The following is a 17992-nucleotide window of genomic DNA, read 5'->3' on the forward strand; positions in this document are numbered from 1 at the left end:
TGACTTAATGATTTGGCTGTTTCAAAATTATTGACCAAACTTTAATATTGATTGTATATTGGAACAGTTTCTTTGTCAAAATATGCTATATTGACACCCAATTTTCATCTGGCACAATGAAACATTTCCACAGATATACCCATCCTTATTACATTCAATTGGTTAAACTTCACTGTTTGTTTATAAACCCAACTTTTCATTTTATTTTGATTATTCACAAATTATAATGTGAAGAGCATCAGGTTTCATTTCATCAACATGGAAGTTTGGTTTGAATGTAAACTATATAACCTGAAGATATAGTTGCAGAAGTGGTTCATTTAGCCCACAGAGTCTGATCTACCATTCAATGAGATCATGGCTCATCTGATAACCCTGAATGCCACTTTTCTGCCCCTTCCCTCTAACTCTTAATTTCATTATTGATTAAAACTCTTGTCTATCTCAGCCTTGAATAGATTTAATGAGTGCAATGTGGGCTTTCTTTAAAAGGTTGTACTAAGGCACATTTTTAAGAATAGGGTCAAAGAAGCTTCATTCTACCAACTTGAATGATAGATATAATTGACCCAACTGTGTTTGATATCGACACTGGACAGTAAGTGATCTATTCCCAAGCACTGAAAAAAGAAGAAACTCAGTATAAGATATAAGAATAAGATTTGTAATAAAATAATCAAAATTGTTCCTAAATATATACATTCAAGTGATCAGTACATTATATAAAAAAAATTGTAATTGAGCTGAATTCACCTGCCTTCAACTTTCATGTGGTAAGTGTTGACTAAAATATACTCGATACCAGAGAACTTTTTTAAACTTAAAATGTTTCCTGGTTTTAAGTAGCTACTTACAAGTGAACAATTATACATTGTAACCTAAAATAACTAAATATCAAACTTAACACTGTTTCTTGATAATTGCTGAAATATTAAGTAAGAAAAAAAGGCAAATCTCAGTGTTCGTCAACTGTTTAATTTGATGTACATGATATTTCAATTTTGGATGTTGAACAAAACATAAGGATGAAAGAGTCATCCATAGCTTTGTATCAAGTAATTGCAAGTATAGAAATGAATGCTCTCATTGTACAGTACAACCTGTGTATCACAGGGTCCACAAAAGTCAATGTTCAAAGTATACAGTTCAAACAATGTGAGCATTTGCAAGGAATTACAACTTGACTACAGTGAAAAGACAAAAATTGTTCCAGTGAAAATTTAGCATAATATAAAATTAACTACTCTACTTCATTTGCAATCTCAATTGACAAATCTTTTTTCAGTAGTGCTTTTGCCAGAGTCTGAAGCAGCAACCTGCTGCTTTTCTATGAGTTTTTTCAGTGAGGCTACTTCTGCACTTAAATTTGCAATGCCTTGTTTTAAGTACAAGTTTTCTGATTCCAATTGTACTCCTTGATGAATGAAGGTACCGTCTTTCCCAGCAGCAAGTGATTGGTTTGCCAGTGCAGGGGAACATGACTGATGAACATTTTTATAAGCCCCTTCCAATTTCTCGTCACTTCCTTTCTGATGCCAAAATTCTGGTTTGTGAGACCAATCATTGATGCTTGCTACTTGAATAGACAAGGGAGCTAAAGAAGGATGGACTGCATTTGAAGCACTGCATTTAAACATTTCTGTTCTGTTCAATGGGTAAGATATTTTAGCAGAAATGTTATTGGCAGATTCTGGCTGTTTCTCTGGTGTTTCATAATATGCTTCAACATTCTCTACTTTAATCTGGATTGCTTTAGCCTTGATACGAAGTTTGTGAGGCAGTGCAGAGGAGTTTGATTCAGGAACCTTAACTATGGCACTGTGCACAATTTTGGATTCCACAGGAGAGGAGATTGGGCCTTTAGGCACTTGCTGTTCATCTTCACCATCTTCTTCAGATGTAGGTTTTCCTAATGTACTGTCATCAGCTTCTGACGTTCTTGGCGAATTACTTGATGACCTAGCAATCTGTATAGAAGTTGGTGAATGTGAATAGTTCCTGCTGAAGGTACTCCCAATACAGTTTCTATACATGGTTGACACATAAGAACCATTACCCTCTCTGGGTTCTCGCAAACAAGTTTCAGAATCTACTTTGAACTCCAGAGGCTCCTGTTTTATAACCTTAAAGGTGCCATTTGGGCTTTTACATGCTACTTGAAGAAGAGGACTTTCTCTGGCATTTGAAGATATTTCTGAAACATCTGACAATGAATTTGGTGGTGAATGTTTAATGACTGAAATACATCCATTTCCAAGAAAACCACGCTCATGATCAGGAGCAAAAGAACTTAAATTTATACTGGAAGGTTTATAGTCTTGAAAGCATGGCCCTGAAGCATTTCCAAGGTTTTGTATCTCCTGTGTATAAAATGCTGCAGTGATTAATCCAAATTTTAGTTTCAGAGCAAGAAGCTCTGCTTTCAGTCGTGCATTTTCTTCACCTAAAGCCATCAGCTTGTTCTCTAAAACCATATCATTCAAACGTCGTTTCTCACGAGACCTTTTGGCTGCTTCATTATTTTTTCTTCTCTTTTCCCAGTATAATGCATCTTTTTTCTCATCGGGTATGAATTCTCGTTTTCTTCGGCAGCTTGAAGATTTCTGTTTGAGAGAGCCAGTGCTCAGGTCATCACTTAGGATGCTGTCGTCTGCACAAAGAGATTCTGCCATATTTTCTAAAGCAGGAGCTAACACCACCATTTGTTCTCCAGAAATGCAAGATCTAATCAAAGCTGGTTCATTCTGAAGTGTTGGTCTTTGAGCTGCCATTATACCTGCTTTGTTCTTTGCAAGTTTCTGACTGGGCAGAATGTTTTTTAACTATTTTCAATTGTATTTATCGATGAAAGTTTTGCTTCCATTAGAGGTTTCTATTACTACATTTTCACTATTCATGAAACAATGAAATTGGAGACCCTAATCTTAGAGATCTTCACAGCTAGTTTTGCTTCAAATAAAGCTACAAAAATTATTTTTGTACTTGCGGATCAGGATGATGGATATTTTTGTTGATCAGACTGTAATCCCATCGATAAACTGAAAAAGATTAAGTAGATATTTATTAATCATTCTGAAACAAAGCAATGTTACATTGATTTCTGGACCATTTATCTTTATGCTCATGTTTATCAAAAAAGGTTTATACGAGGTCTGCAGGTAATATCTTACAAGTTAATTTGCTTGGTTAACATAATATGTTGCCAAACTGCAGATTAAATTGAAACTTGCTTCAGACATGTAATGAGCCAAGTTTTATCAAGCTATTTATGAAAAAAAAAGAAATTGTTGCAGAGTTAAATGTAAATTTCATAAACATGTAAATGGATATTAACTATGAGGCAAGGAGGATTTACTGGATGCTGCGTTGAGTCAGTAAATCCAGAAAATGCTCTTTAAATTTATAAAGAGATCCCAATTAGATTTTTTTTATAAAGTCTGTTTCCTGACTATAGCTAGCCAGACTGTATTCGTGTATTGGATATCTAGTGCAAGAGACCAGAAGAATCCTTCTCCCTTCTCCTTAGCTGCTGGAAATTGCTGACAACTTGAAAATTGGGATGGTGGCCAAATAAGAGGTACTCAACTTCTTTTGAAATTTAAGTTGCTAGCCTACCTCAGACAAATTGGACTGGTTGCATGGACTCTGTCCACCTCTATTAAAACCATAGGTAAGTAGGCTCATTTTGGTATTCAAATATTTACCTTTTTAAAAAAAAATCTTACCCAACCTATCTTTGAGGGTTAAAATTTCGTCCATGGGTGAATAAGTACATTTTTATCAAGTGCACAATCCAGCCAATTCTCCATTATCTGTAAGTCTTATTAAAACTGACAATTTTTGATGGTCCCAACTAAACACAGACCCTCTATGGACAAAATATTTTTTAAAGATCTTGAATTTTTAAGACACTAAGGAATGGGGAAAGCCATAATATATAACTAATAGTTTCTGATGAATTATAATTGAAGCTGCAACCATTCCCTTTGCAATCTCTCCAATTCAATATACAGATAGCTAGAGTCCCAAACAAGATTTTAGGCCAGAACATGGATAACTAATAAAACAAGGCTACATTGCAAAGAAATTATGAAGTAAAAACCTTGTCATTAGAAAACAAGCTAAAATAGTTGTAATATTAGAACAAAATTATGTCCCAGCCAAATGGTCTAAGTCACAATTATAGAATCGTAGAGTCAGAGAGATGTACAGCATGGAAACAGACCCTTTGGTCCAACTCATCCATGCTGACCAGATTTTTTTTTATTTCAAAAATTTACTTTATTAATAAAATAATTTGATGGTCTGTACAGTTGGTCATGCCATACATATGTAAACATTTACATTCAGAGATCAGAATTTATCATTTTTATATACAGGTCTGTACATTTTTCAATCATATGCCCATATATTTAGCTGAGGCGTCAGCAGAGCCCAAATGACTGCATGGGCCCCCTGTTCTTTAGACAGGCAGACGTTACATAGTGGTCTTTCCCCAACCCGCCTTGGCGGCAGCTGTCTCAAGCTTCAGCGCATCCCTCAACACGTAGTCCTGGGCCTTGGAATGTGCCCGTCTACAACACTCAGTCGGGGTCAACTCCTTCAGCTGGAAGATCAACAGGTTTCGGACCACTCAGAGAGCGTCTTTCACCGAGTTGATGATCCTCCAGGCACAATTGATGTTCGTCTCGGTGTGCCTCCCGGGGAACAGGCCGTAGAGCACGGAGTCCTGCGTCACGGCGCTGCTAGGGGCAAACCTCGACAAACACCACTGCATTCCTCTCCAAACTTCTTCTGCGTAGGCACATTCTAGAAGGTGGTGTGTGACAGTCTCATTCCACCCCCCCCCCGCAGCCGCGTGACCAGATATGCTAAATTAATCTAGTCCCATTTGCCAGCATTTGGCCCATATCAGTCTCAATCTTTCCTATTCATATACCCATCCAGATGCCTTTTAAATGCAGTAATTTTACCAGCCTCCACCACTTCCTCTGGCAGCTCATTGCATACACACACCACCGTCTGTATGAAAAAGTTGCCCCTCAAGTCCCTTTTAAAATTTCCCCCTCTCACCCTAAACATATGCCCTCTAATTCTAGACTCCCCCACCCCAGGGAAAATACCTTGTCTATTTATCCTATTCATGCCCCTCACAAATTTATAAATCTCTATAAAGTCACCCCTCAGCCGATGCTTCAGGGAAAACAGGTCTAGTCTATTCATCTGTAGCTCAAACGTTCCAACCCTAGCAATATCCTTGCAATGATTTGGAGATGCTGATGTTGGACTGGGGTTACAAAGTTAAAAGTCACACAACACCAGGTTATAGTCCAACAGGTTTAATTGGAAGCACTAGCTTTCAGAGCATCACTCCTTCATCAGGTGTTTGTGGGAGTATAAGATTGTAAGACAGAATTTATAGCAAAAGTTTACAGTGAGATGTACCTGAAATTATATTTTGAAAAAGAACTGGATTGTTTGTTAAGTCTCTCATCTGTTAGAATGACCACATTGGTTTCAGTTCTTTCATATGCAAATCGCCAAAACTTTTTAAAAAAAAGTTACATTCCCAGGTGAACGTTAACAATTGGTGTCTGTCAGCCCAGATAATGTACTGAAGGTGTCAGCTCCCCTGTGTGATGCAGTCTGTGTCATAATGTTTAAAAAAAACATTATGACACAGACTGAGAGTGTGCAATGGGGTTACCTGTAGTGTGACATGAACCCAAGGTCCCGGCTGAGGCCGTCCTATGGGTACCGAAGTTAGCTATCAACCTCTGCTTAGCCACTTTTCATTGCTGCCTGTCCCGAAGTCCACCTTGGGAGGATGGTCACCTGAAGGCCCAAGGTTGAATGTTCCGGACTGCTGAAGTGTTCTCCAACTGGGAGGGTACACTCTCCTGTCGTCTGTTGATTGTTCTGCGGTGCCCATTCAGCCATTGCTGTAGCCTCTGCTCAGTCTCACCAATGTACCACCCACTTTCTCACAGACACTCACGACCCTCCACACCCCCCCCCAACCGCCCCCCCCCCACACACACACAAGTTTATGTTGTGAATTTGTACTTGCACAGTTACATTTTACTTTGCACAAAAATTGCATGACTCCATGTAAGATTGTGTAAATGCATTTTTTAAAATTTAGAATCAGTCTAAACATTGTGACACAACAGTATCACACAGGGGAGCTCACACCTTCAATACGTTTTCTATTAAAGTTCACTTGGGAATGTAACTTTTTAAAAAAAAGTTCTGTGATTTACATATGAAAGAATTGAAACCAGCATGGTCATTCTAATAGGTGAGAGACTTAACAAACAATCCAGGTCTTTTTCAAATTATAATTTCAATTACATCACACTGTAAACTTTTGCTATAAATTCTGTGTCTTACAATCTTATATTCCACAGCCACCTGAAGGAGCAGCACTCTGAAAGCTAGTGCTTCCAATTAAATCTGTTGGAAGAAAACAGATGAATATCCTTGCAAACCTTATCTGAACCCCTGCAAGTTTCACAACATCCTTCCTATAGGTTGATTTTCTGCAATATTCTGAAAGTGACCTAAAACGTCCTGTACAGCAGCAAATAACCTTCCAACTCCTCTACTCAATGCTCTGACCAATAAATACCAAACACCTCTTCATTAGCCTATCAGTGACTCCACTTTCAAGGAAGTGTGAAGCAGCCCTTCATGGTCTTTGTTCAGCAACACTCCCTAGGACCTTACCATTAAGGTATATAAGTTATGCCCTGATTTGCCTCTATACAAATATGTTGACCATTCTATATAACATTTTGTTTCTTTAGAGCTTTATTTGCTGAGAATAATCATAAACTCAAAAATATTAAAATTAATCAAATAACTGTGGATGCTGGAAATTTGAAACAAAACTAAAAATTGCTGGAGAAACTCAGCAGTTCTGGCAGCATCTCTGGAGAGAAAGCAAAGTTAACATTTCAGGTCCAGTTCTGAAGAAGGGTCATTGGACCCAAAATGTTAGCTCTGCTTTCTCTCCACAGATGCTGTCAGACTTGTTGAGTTTCTGCACAACAGTTTATTTTTAACGCAAACTATTTTTATTAGTCACAACTTGGAAAATTCTTCGCAGGACCTGGATCCACCCCTCAAGTTAGCTCCCAGAAGTATTACAAATGGAAATGATTACCAGCAAATCTTAAAATGACTAAATTCACATGGGATATTCAAGTACAATATCAGATGGATTTTTTTTTAAACATAACTTGTTTGAGCTTTTCATTTATTAACAGGATAAATGCATTTCAGTTGAGAATGTATTGCATGGCTTTACTGGCTCAAGTATAAAAGCTGATGACCTAATCAGTAATTTTCAAAGAAATAACCGATGAAGACAACTTCTGTTTAAATTATTCTGCTCTGACTCATTATAGTTTCTAAATGCTTGTGAAAATAAATATACATTCATCTTTGATGAATCAAAAAATTATGAGCCAGGAGGTAACCTTTATTACCGAGAGCACTGTGTAACAAAAAAGACATTCAGCAAGCAAAGTGAATGGCACCCAGCATGTTTGTATCGGAACATGCTGATTTAGTTTTTAAAATCTTAACAGTTATCTGCTCTGCACTTTTTCATTGAAGGCTAATATTAAAAAGGAAAAATATAATTAGAAGATTTGTTATTATCCAAAATCAAGTGAATTCATCTTAATAGTTAGCTACTGTCACCACTGCTGACAAAGCAATGTTGGTGAAACTGGGTCAACTACAGCAGCAGAAGACCTCCCTCCATCCCCAATCAAACAGAAGATTAAAACAAGTCTATCTCATGCAGTCATAGAGCTGTACAGCATGCAAACAGACCCTTCAGTCCACTCCATTCATGCTGACCATATAGTCTAACCGAATCTAGTCCCATTTGCCAGCATATCCCTTAAACCCCTCCGATTCATATACCCATCAAGATGCCTTTAAAATCTTGAATTGTACCAGCCTCCATCACTTCCTCTGGCAGCTCATTCCAAATACAAACCACACTTGGTGTGAAAACGTTGCCCCATAGGTCCTTTTTAAATCTTACCCGTCTCACTTTAAACCTATGCCCTCTAGTTCTGGACTTCCCTGCCCTGGGGAAAAGACCTTGGCTACTCATCCTACCTGTGCCCCGCATGATTTTATAAGCCTCTATAAGGTCACCCCTCAGCCTCTGACACTCCAGGAAAAATAGCCTCAGCCTATTCAGCTTCGCCCTATAGCTCAAACCATCCAACCCTGGCAACATTCTTGTAAATCTTTTCTGAACCCTGTTTTTTGTTGTGGTTCTGTTCGCCGAGCTGAGAATTTGTTTTGCAGATGTTTTGTCCCCTGTGTAGGTGACATCCTCAGTGCTTGGGAGCCTCCTGTGAAGTGCTTCTGTGATATTTCCTCCAGCATTTATAGTGGTTTGTCTCTGCCGCTTCCGGTTGTCAGTTCCAGCTGTCCGCTGCAGTGGCCGGTATATTGGGTCCAGATCGATGTGTTTGTTGATAGAATCTGTGGATGAGGGCCATGCCTCTAGGAATTCCCTGGCTGTTCTCTGTTTGGCTTGTCCTATGATAGTGTTGTCCCAGTCGAACTCATGTTGCTTGTCACCTACGTCTGTGGCTACTGTGTCTCCCTGTTTGTCCTACAACAGGAAGATAGCTAACAATCCATATCCATGAACACCAATTAGCCACGAAACGACACGATCAACTATCCTTAGTAGCCACAGACACGGATGACAAGCAACATGAGTTTGACTGGGACAACACTATCATTATAGGACAAGCCAAACAGAGAACAGCCAGGGAATTCCTAGAGGCATGGCACTCATCCACAGATTCTAACAACAAACACATCGACCTGGAGCCAATATACCGGCTACTGCATCGGACAGCTGGAACTGACAACCGGAAGCGGCAGAGACAAACCACTATAAATGCAGGAGGAAACATCACAGAAGCGCTTCACAGGAGGCTCCCAAGCACTGAGGATGTCACCTAGACAGGGGACAAAACATCTGCAACACAAATTCCCAGCTCAACGAACAGAACCACAACAACGAGCACACAAGCTACAAATCTTCTCACAAACTTTTCTGAACCCTTTCAGGTTTCAGAACATCCTTCCTATAGAGGTGAGACCAGAATTGAATGCAGCATTCCAAAAGTGGCCTAATCAATGTCCTGTATAGCCACAATATGACCTCCCCACAATGAAGAAAAGTTGATTCTTTTAAACTCCATTTTGTATATTTGGGAAATTGCTTTCAATTTTAAAAATTGAGTTATATAGTATTGAAACTAATTATTCATTCAAGTGCATCTAAAGCAGAATTGAACACTTGTAAACTCTTAGTCAGGAATTTTCTTTTACCACCATCAGAAAGTTTAGACAGGTCCCCAGTTTCAGCTAACTATAAAATATTAACTGAAAATATTTCAATAGCTATGTGTAATTGGGAACTTCTCAAAAAACTTAATAAAAATCATATCATTTAGGTAAAGAGGCCAAATAATTTGGATTTTATTTGATTTGGCTGGGACAACACTATCATTATAGGACAAGCCAATTGATCACTGAGTTAATCTCCATTTAATTTTCTAACAAATTAACTGCACTATTTTTAAACAAAAACAACTGCCTTGACTGTCTCAAAGAAAATCAACCTTGGATAGCTACACGAAGTTTAAAGAAGGTATATGTTTTCATTCAATAATATTACCAGTGGATTGTATTAATTATCCTTAACCCTTGCAATTCTAGAGGAATAAGTCACAAAACTTTTTCCTTATGGATTCATTTTCTTCAATGCAGATTTTCATTATTTGACACATTACTCATATAATGTGTTAATTAAGCATTCAATTATCAACTGAAATCCTTCACAATCATATCTACTTGTAAATGGCTGTAGCAATTATAATTGGAAATTACAAAGTTTAGAAAAGCTGGTTCAAGGTTTTATTGCACTATATGTTTGATGTTTATGCATGAAAAGTGAACAAAGGTGAGGGTTTCCATTCAATTGAATTTAAAATTGAAATAAGCATAACAGTAATTTCATAATAAATAGAAAGAACAGCTGTCATTCATGTTTTAATATTACAGTAAGGGGACGTGATGGCCTAGTGGACTATTAATCTGGAGATCGCAGATAATTAATACTCTGAGGACCGACCTGGCTTTGAATCCTTTCATCACAGATGGTGGAATTTGAACTCAACAAAAATAAATCTGAACTAAGAAGTCTAATGATTATCATGAAGCCATTGTTGTCAGCAAAGTTCCATCTGGTTCACTAACATCCTTTAAGGAAGGATACTACCATTCTGGTCTTGCCCACATGTGACTCCAGATCCACAAAAATGTGGTTGACCCTCAAATTTCTGTGGGCAATTGGGGATGGGCAATGAATGCTGACCTAGCCAGCAATGCCACATTCTATGAATGAATAAGGTCCCACTGTTCCACTACACTCCCTACCTTGATTTGATTTTCCAAAATGTAAGACTTCACACTTATCTATATTAAACTCTATGTGCCATTTCTCAGCCCACTTCCCTAGCTGATAAGGATCCTGCTGCAATTTCTGATATCCTTCCTGACTGTCCACGATACCTCCTGTTTTAGTGTTATCTGCAAACTTACTAATCATGCCTTACACATTTTCATCCAAATCATTGACATAAATAACAAACAGCAATGGACCCAACACTGACCCCTGAGGCACTCCACTAATGTTTGACTTTAATCATGACTTTGCTTTTCTTACTTTTAAATTACAGAAATACTATTTTTTGTGCAGACTACTTAATGTCTGAAAATCACAACAAAAGACTATCAGTAACAATTTGGACAAATTGAGTGGCAGATTATTATATGAATGGTGACAGAATGGGAACGAGTAGGTACTATGAGACATGGGTATTCTTGAACACAGCTGAAAATGTGTTGCTGGAAAAGCGCAGCAAGTCAGGCAGCATCCAAGGAGCAGGAGAATCTATGTTTTGGGCATGAGCCCTTCTTCAGGAATGAAGAAAGTGTGCCAAGCAGGCTAAGATAAAAGGTAGGGAGGAGGGACTTGGGGGAGGGGCGTTGGAAATACGATAGGTGGAAGGAGGTTAAGGTGAGGGTGATAGGCCGGAGTGGGTGTGGGGGCGAGAGAGGTCAGGAAGAAGATTGCAGGTTAGGAAGGTGGTGCTGAGTTCAAGGGTTGGGACTGAGACAAGGTGGGTGGGTTGGGGAAATGAGGAAACAGGAGAAATCTGAGTCCATCCCTTGTGGTTGGAGGGTTCTTGAACACAGTCAGCGGGGCAAGCAGGTAGTGAAAAAAATCAAGTGGAATTTAGTTTCATAGCGAGAGGATTCAACACAAATGGGGGTGGTCTTGTTGCAATTGTTCAGGGACCTGATGGGATCACCCTGGAATGCTGGACAATTATAATCTCATCTGAGGAATGATGTTCTGAGTATGAAGTGAGTGCACTAAAAGTGTACCAGACTAATTCCTCCAGTGTCAGGACTGACTTATGAAGGCAGACCAGATCAATCAGAACAATATTCATTGGAGTTTAGAAGGAATCTCATGGAAACTTATAAAATTTTAAGAAGACCAGATAGAATAAACACAGGAAGGAGGTTCCTGATGATCAGGAAATCCAGAACGAGTGGGTAACAATCCAACAATAAAAGGTAGGTCATTCAGGATTGAGATGAGGAGAAATTTATTCACCCAAAGAGTGGTAAGCCTATGAAATTCTTTGTCAAAGAAAGCAGTTGAGGCCAGAACATTGGACGCAAAATGTTGACTCTGTTTGCTGTCCTCTCTCTCTGGGCTCCATCTTGGCCTATCATTACATCATTTCCCCCTCCCAGCCCTGCTTTCAGCATACAGTATACCACTTTCAGCATATGTACCAACTGAGAGCTTTTATCAGTTCTGAAGGTGGTCTTTGGACGCAAAATGTTGACTCTGTTTTCTGTCCAAAGACCTTCTTCAGAACTGATAAAAGCTCTCAGTTGGTACATATGCTGAAAGTGGTATACTGTATGCTGAAAGCAGGGATGGGAGGGGGGAATGATGTAATGATAGGCGAAGATGGAGCCCGGAGAGAAAAGACAGCGGTTGAATGATGATGACCCAGGGGAAGAGAAAGGTGCTTATGGAGACCATTAGTGGATAAAATTGTGTTCACTGTGATGAGAGCAGTCCATGTGATGATGACAGCTGCTATATGGGGATGGGTTAAGAATGTAAAGAAGGTGCTTATGCCCTAAAATTATTCAAATCAATAACGAGTCCCGAAGGCAGCAGAAAATGAGACATTGTTCTCCAGGCTTGAGCTGAGTTTTGCTGGAGCACTGCAACAGGTCCAAGACAGAAATTTTGGCCAGAAAATGTGATGGTATGTTGAAGTGGTAGACAACTGGAAACTTGAGGTCATTTTCACAGATGGAATATGGGGTGAGGGGGAGGTGTTTCACAAAGTGGTCACTCAGTCTTTGTCTTATTTTCCCAATGTAGTGGAGATTGTTGTGAGCAGCAAGTACAATAGTCTAGACTCAGTGAAGTGCAGGTAAATCTCTACTTCACTTGGAAAGTATGTTTGGGGCCTTGCACAGTGAACTGGGAGGACGTAAACAGGTAAGTATTACACCTTTTAAGATTGCATGGGAAGGTGCTACAGAGATGTAAGGAGATGTTGGGAGTGGAGGAGGAGTGGACCACGGTGTCTCGGAGGAAGCAGCTTTATGGGAAGCCAGAGAGGAGATTGCCAAGCCTTTGGCTTTGATCTTTATGTTGTCATTGTCTACAGGAATAGTGCCAGAAGACTAGATGATAGCAAATGCTGTTCCCTTGTTCAAGGAGGGGAATGGAGACAACCCTGGTAAGTACAGACCAGTGAGCTTTATTTTTGTTTTGGGTAAAGTGTTGGAAAGGTTATATAAAAAAAAGGATTTATAATTATCTAGAGAGGAATAATTTGATGAGGGATAGTCAGCGTGGTTTTGTGAAAGGTAGGTCATGCCTCACAAACCTTATTGAGTTCTTTGAGAAGGTGACCAAACAGGTAGATGACAGTAAAACAGTTGATGTGGTGTTTATGGATTTCAGGAAGGCATTTGATAAGGCTCCCCATGCTAGGCTATTGCACCAAATATGGAGGTATGGGATTGAGGGTGATTTAACCGTTTGGATCAGAAATTGGTTAGCTGTAAGAAGGTAAAGGATGGTGGTTGATGGGAAATGTTCATCCTGGAGTTTAATTACTAGTGGTATACTGCAAGGATCTGTTTTGGGTCTATTATGGTTTGTCATTTTTATAAATGACCAGGATGAGAGCCTAGGAGGATGGATTAGTAAATTTGCAGACGACACTAAGGTTGGTGGAGTTGTGAATAGTGCCGAAGGATGTTGTTGTTAACAGAGAAACATAGATAAGCTGCAGAGCTGGGTTGAGAGGTGGCAAATGAGAGGAGTTTAATGCAGATAAAGGTGAGGTGATTCACTTTGGAACGAGTAACAGGAATGCAGAGTACTAGGCTATTGGCAGGACTCTTGGTAGTGTTGATGAGCACCGGGATCTCGGTGTCCATGTACACAGATTCCTGAAAGTAGCCAACCAGGTTGATAGGATTGATTCCTGAAGAAGGGCTCATGCCCGAAACGTCAATTCTCCTGCTCCTTGGATGCTGCCTGACTTGCTGCGCTTTTCCAACAACACATTTTCTACCAGGTTGATAGGGTTGTTAAGAAGGCATACAGTGTGTTGATTTTTATTAGTAGAGGGATTGAATTTCGGAACCATTAGGTCATGCTGCAGCTGTATAGAACTCTGCACTTGGAGTAATGCATACAGTTCTGATCACTGTGTTATAGGAAGGATGTGAAAGCTTTGGAGAAGATTCGGAGGATGTTGCCTTGTATGGAGGGCAGGTCTTACGAGGAAAGGCTGAGGGACTTGAGGCTTGAGAGGTGACTTCATTGAGACATATAAAATAATCAGAGGGTTAGATAGGATGGACAGTAAGAGTCTTTTTCCTTGGATGGCGATGACTAGAGGGGATATAGCTTTAAATTGAGGGGTGATAGATATGGGACAGATGTCAGAGGTAATTTCTTTACTTAGAGAGCAGGAAGGGTGTGGAACGCACTGTCTGCACTGTAGTAGATTCACCAACTTCGAGGGTATTTAAATGGTCAGTGGATAGATATATGGACAAAAATGGAATAGCGTAGGTTTGATGGCCTTCAGATTTGTTTCACAGGTAGGCGCAACATCGAGGGTCGAAGGGCCTGTATTGTGCTATAATGTTCTATGTTCTAAGGCTGACAAGGGAAGGGAGGAGAATATATGTCTGGAGATAGCAGAAACAATGGCTTATGATCCTTTGGATGGAAAGTGAGCACTAAGCGGACCATATTGGTGTTGGGGGTGGGGGGTGTGGGAGTGGAATGGGAAGGGGCAAGTGCAAAAGTATGGGAAATGGAACTAACAGAACTGCGGGCCCAGTCAAGAACTGTAATGGACAATCCTGTGTTGAAGAAAGTAGTACACCCAAACACACCTTCCAAATGAAGCTGCGATTTACCTGCATTTCACTCAATCTCTTCTACGTAGAATTGATTTTCTCGTGATTTTGTCACGATGCGGAACGCATAATTGATGGGTGTTGGGGCAAAGCAAAAAAGTTTCTGTTTCAGCAGGGGTGAAAATGATCATTGCGCCACCTAAAGAACTTTTCCCTTATTGCAACTCAGCCATCAAATCCAGCGTTGCTGGTGACAACATTACTAAGCACCAGGAAAATAAAGCTATTACACCAATGACCTATTTAGCCAGCCATATACAATTCTGGCTTGCCGTCGGGTCAACAATAACAGTGACATAGATTTTAAACACTACAATGCAGTTATTGTTATTTTAGAAGTAAAACAAGTATCACAAAGACAGCTTAGCCAAAAAAATCTTTGAGCATGGCAGGGGGAGGGATGGCAAAAAAATCTTTTGCAAAGCAATGAAGTGTGAACTTAACGGAACTAATTGGTAGAGAAATTATTTTTAAATAAAGGTGACATTAATAAATGAAATTAACAATACGTTTTAAAACAATTTAAAGCTTTATCTTCAGTCATCAACTAGTTATTAAATCACCAGATTCAGAAAAAAAATACAATCCATGTACTTACCACCATGGGAGTTGTCATGTACTAAGGGCTGGGACCATGAAATGGTTGGATAAGGGAGGGATGATACTTAAGCAAAAACTACTATCCCACTTGAAAGATCGCCTTAAAGCTCCGGCAACCAGTCTCACCGCCCCATGTTATTCGATATGTTCATAATATTGAACTGGTTTATGACTGCACTGATGAAATGTTCTGGAAAGGTGTGCCAATCCTGAAGCGATTGCTTCATAATAATGTACCTCTGTGCGTATGTTCCGTTTTCTCTCCCTTTCAGTGGATTGCGACAGGAAGAATCAGGATACGTGACAAAAGCAGCATCCGTGCTGATCCTGCGGCTGATTCATCCTCATTCAGCTCTTGGTCTTGTTCTTCACTCCGATCCGCCCCGAACAAAGGAATGCAACCGCTGCCCTTCACGTGCTCCCAACACCAACGCCTACAACATACTCCTTTGTACTGGAGGAAAAAGCCGCGCCATCTGGCTAAGAAAAACTTTAAAAAGATAAAGCTTTCTTCGCCGTATTTTTACGATGCCGCGCCAGAGGCTATGTATAGGTTCCCTTACATTCCGCTGGACAATTATAATCGAAATGCTTATTCTTTAGAATTACCATTACGTAGGTTCCGGGACATGGATATTTAAAATATCCTAGATCATTCCTCAAAGCATATCTGCTTTGTGATAATCTTACAGTTAAGATTGCACAATCCCTATAATTCGTGCCTTGCGAATTCCACCTTTTCCTCCTCCCGATTACGTTATGCAACATTTCCAAATAGGCGTGCTCTGCTTCAAAAGGACAGGACAGTCAGTTGCCACAATGAATGATACATTTGAGTGGATCGATTGACCGATGTGAATAACGCGAGGTTTGTGGAAATAGTTGGATTTTATTTTTCTAAATGGATTGAATTATATGTAGTGATGATCGTTTCCAAACCGATATGATAAATATTTGTTTATCTTTTTTTAAAAGAACAAACAGCACTGCCCTCGTGTCCTAATTTCCTAATGCCAGAATTACAAAAGCGCCCTTTCAGCCTCTTTATGTTGCCAGTGTTTTATAATGGCTATATTATGCAATGTTTACAAGAACAAGCCCTACAGTGCAAGGCACAGGATGTGCTCTGCAGGCGAACAAGCTATTAATAATAACGCATTAATACCATAAAAATATACAGTAGAATGGAGAATTTGCCACATAAAGCGATAGTTATCCCATTACACATATTGCTCAGAACCAACCTGTATCAGTATCACATACACATTCATGAAACCTGTTACAGATATCCTAATTCCACGTTATAAAATTGTAGTCTATCCTGTTCTTTTGTTTATTTTGCAGGGTTTCTTGCCTCTCTTTAGTTTTGCATCAATTCACAGACATTATAAAAGGCTAGCAGCGTTTCTGCGGTTACATAATAGCACGGTCAGTACCTCTTCAGTAGATGGATATTATAACTATAAAAGAATTTATATATAGAAGCTGTTCGTTACAGTGAGACGCAAAACACTGTCGCTCTGGAGTTTTGCGCCTTTAGATGGAGATTAAATCCATTTTATTACATGCACCAACCCAGAAAACAACAAATCAAAGTAGCATTTACCTCGCCAAACAGCATAACTGCAACCGCTGAGAACCAAAGCAGAGGTCGTCTCGCGCGTTGGAAATACACCGATATTTTATTTATCATGCCTCTTTCCTCTCTTTCTTACTTCCCATTGAAACCGTGCTTCTCACAAAGTCGTCTGCCTGATGCTGATGGTGCCCGAGATCTGTGTTAGTAGGTCAACCGCCGAACAACCTACCCTGAGTGAAAAAAACTGTCTGATTGGCAGTGCGCTTGACCGCACAGCGAAGAGGAGCCGTCAGCGAGTCGCAGGGGATCGGCCAATGCGGCCTGAACCGGGGCCCAAAGGGGGCGGGTGCTGAGATTGTACTGGGTTAGATTGGAAAGTGGCACAATATAACTCGCTGTTGCATAACTGGAGAGAAATAGAGTTACGGACGCAGACGGAAGGAGGTGCTGATCTCACGAAGCTGCTATTTAGGTAACATCCAGCAGGGTCACTGCCAGCTTGCGCTTAAGGTGTCCTAAAACAGTGAAATGAAGTTACTAAAGACAGAAATGGCGGACTTCAAGTTGTGTAGTGCCATGATTTTGTTTTTTTCAAGCATTTTAAACTAATTAAATATCAACCAGTTAAGAATGTGTTAATTACCGTGGTAACGGTTTGATTTTGATCAATGTAACAAATGACACCCTACATGGTTGCAACAAAGATAAACTTCTTCTCATCCTTCATCAGGAATCCATACTCTGAATCATTGAATCCCGACAGTATGGAAGAAGGGCATTCGACCCATCAAGTGCACACTGAACCCCTGGACAGCCTCCTACCTAGGCCCATAGTCCAATAGTTTATTCGGAAGCACCAGCTTTCAGAGCAGCACTCTGAAAGCTAGTGCATCCAAATAAATCTGTTGGACTATAACCTGGTGTAGTGTGATTTTTAACTTTAAACATCTGTGACATACATACATTTGTCACCAATCTTACCTCAACAGCATCAATAATCTACACTTGTGTCAGCTCATCTGCAGTTGAAACCTTCAATTGTGTCTTCGGTACCGTTGAAATTGACTACTCCAATGCACTCCTGATGGTCTTCTACATTAAACCATTTCTGAACCAGAAGCCCCATTTATATTGTGTTAATATGAATGTCATGTTAATAAGTGGTACCACATCTTGTTCACCTATCATCCCTGTACTCACTAGCCTGCATTGTTG

General features: G+C 39.8%; 1 protein-coding gene across 3 annotated transcripts; it reads right to left on the bottom strand.

Moving 5' to 3' along the window:
* Positions 1 to 965: 965 nt before the first annotated feature.
* nfil3 (nuclear factor, interleukin 3 regulated) lies at positions 966 to 17018 on the bottom strand. 3 transcript variants are annotated; one of them, XM_060845407.1, is made up of 2 exons: positions 16805 to 17018; positions 966 to 3038 (listed from the first exon to the last, which is right to left on the bottom strand). In XM_060845407.1, exon 2 carries the CDS (start codon positions 2769 to 2771, stop codon positions 1263 to 1265), a length of 1509 nt encoding a protein of 502 aa, XP_060701390.1. In that variant the 5' UTR covers positions 2772 to 3038; positions 16805 to 17018; the 3' UTR covers positions 966 to 1262. The 3 variants fall into 3 exon arrangements, with proteins under 3 accessions (XP_060701390.1, XP_060701407.1, XP_060701399.1); XM_060845424.1 differs by lacking the exon at positions 16805 to 17018 and adding an exon at positions 15436 to 15943; XM_060845416.1 differs by lacking the exon at positions 16805 to 17018 and adding an exon at positions 15197 to 15943.
* Between the last annotated feature and the right edge of the window lie 974 nt (positions 17019 to 17992).

The sequence above is a fragment of the Hemiscyllium ocellatum genome, chromosome 2 (genome assembly GCF_020745735.1).
Source record: "Hemiscyllium ocellatum isolate sHemOce1 chromosome 2, sHemOce1.pat.X.cur, whole genome shotgun sequence".
NCBI classification, from domain to species: domain Eukaryota; kingdom Metazoa; phylum Chordata; class Chondrichthyes; order Orectolobiformes; family Hemiscylliidae; genus Hemiscyllium; species Hemiscyllium ocellatum.

Coding starts and splice junctions, on each gene's coding strand:
- nfil3 (XM_060845407.1), bottom strand. CDS start 2,771: ATGGCAGCTCAAAGACCAACACTTCAGAATGAACCAGCTTTGATTAGA.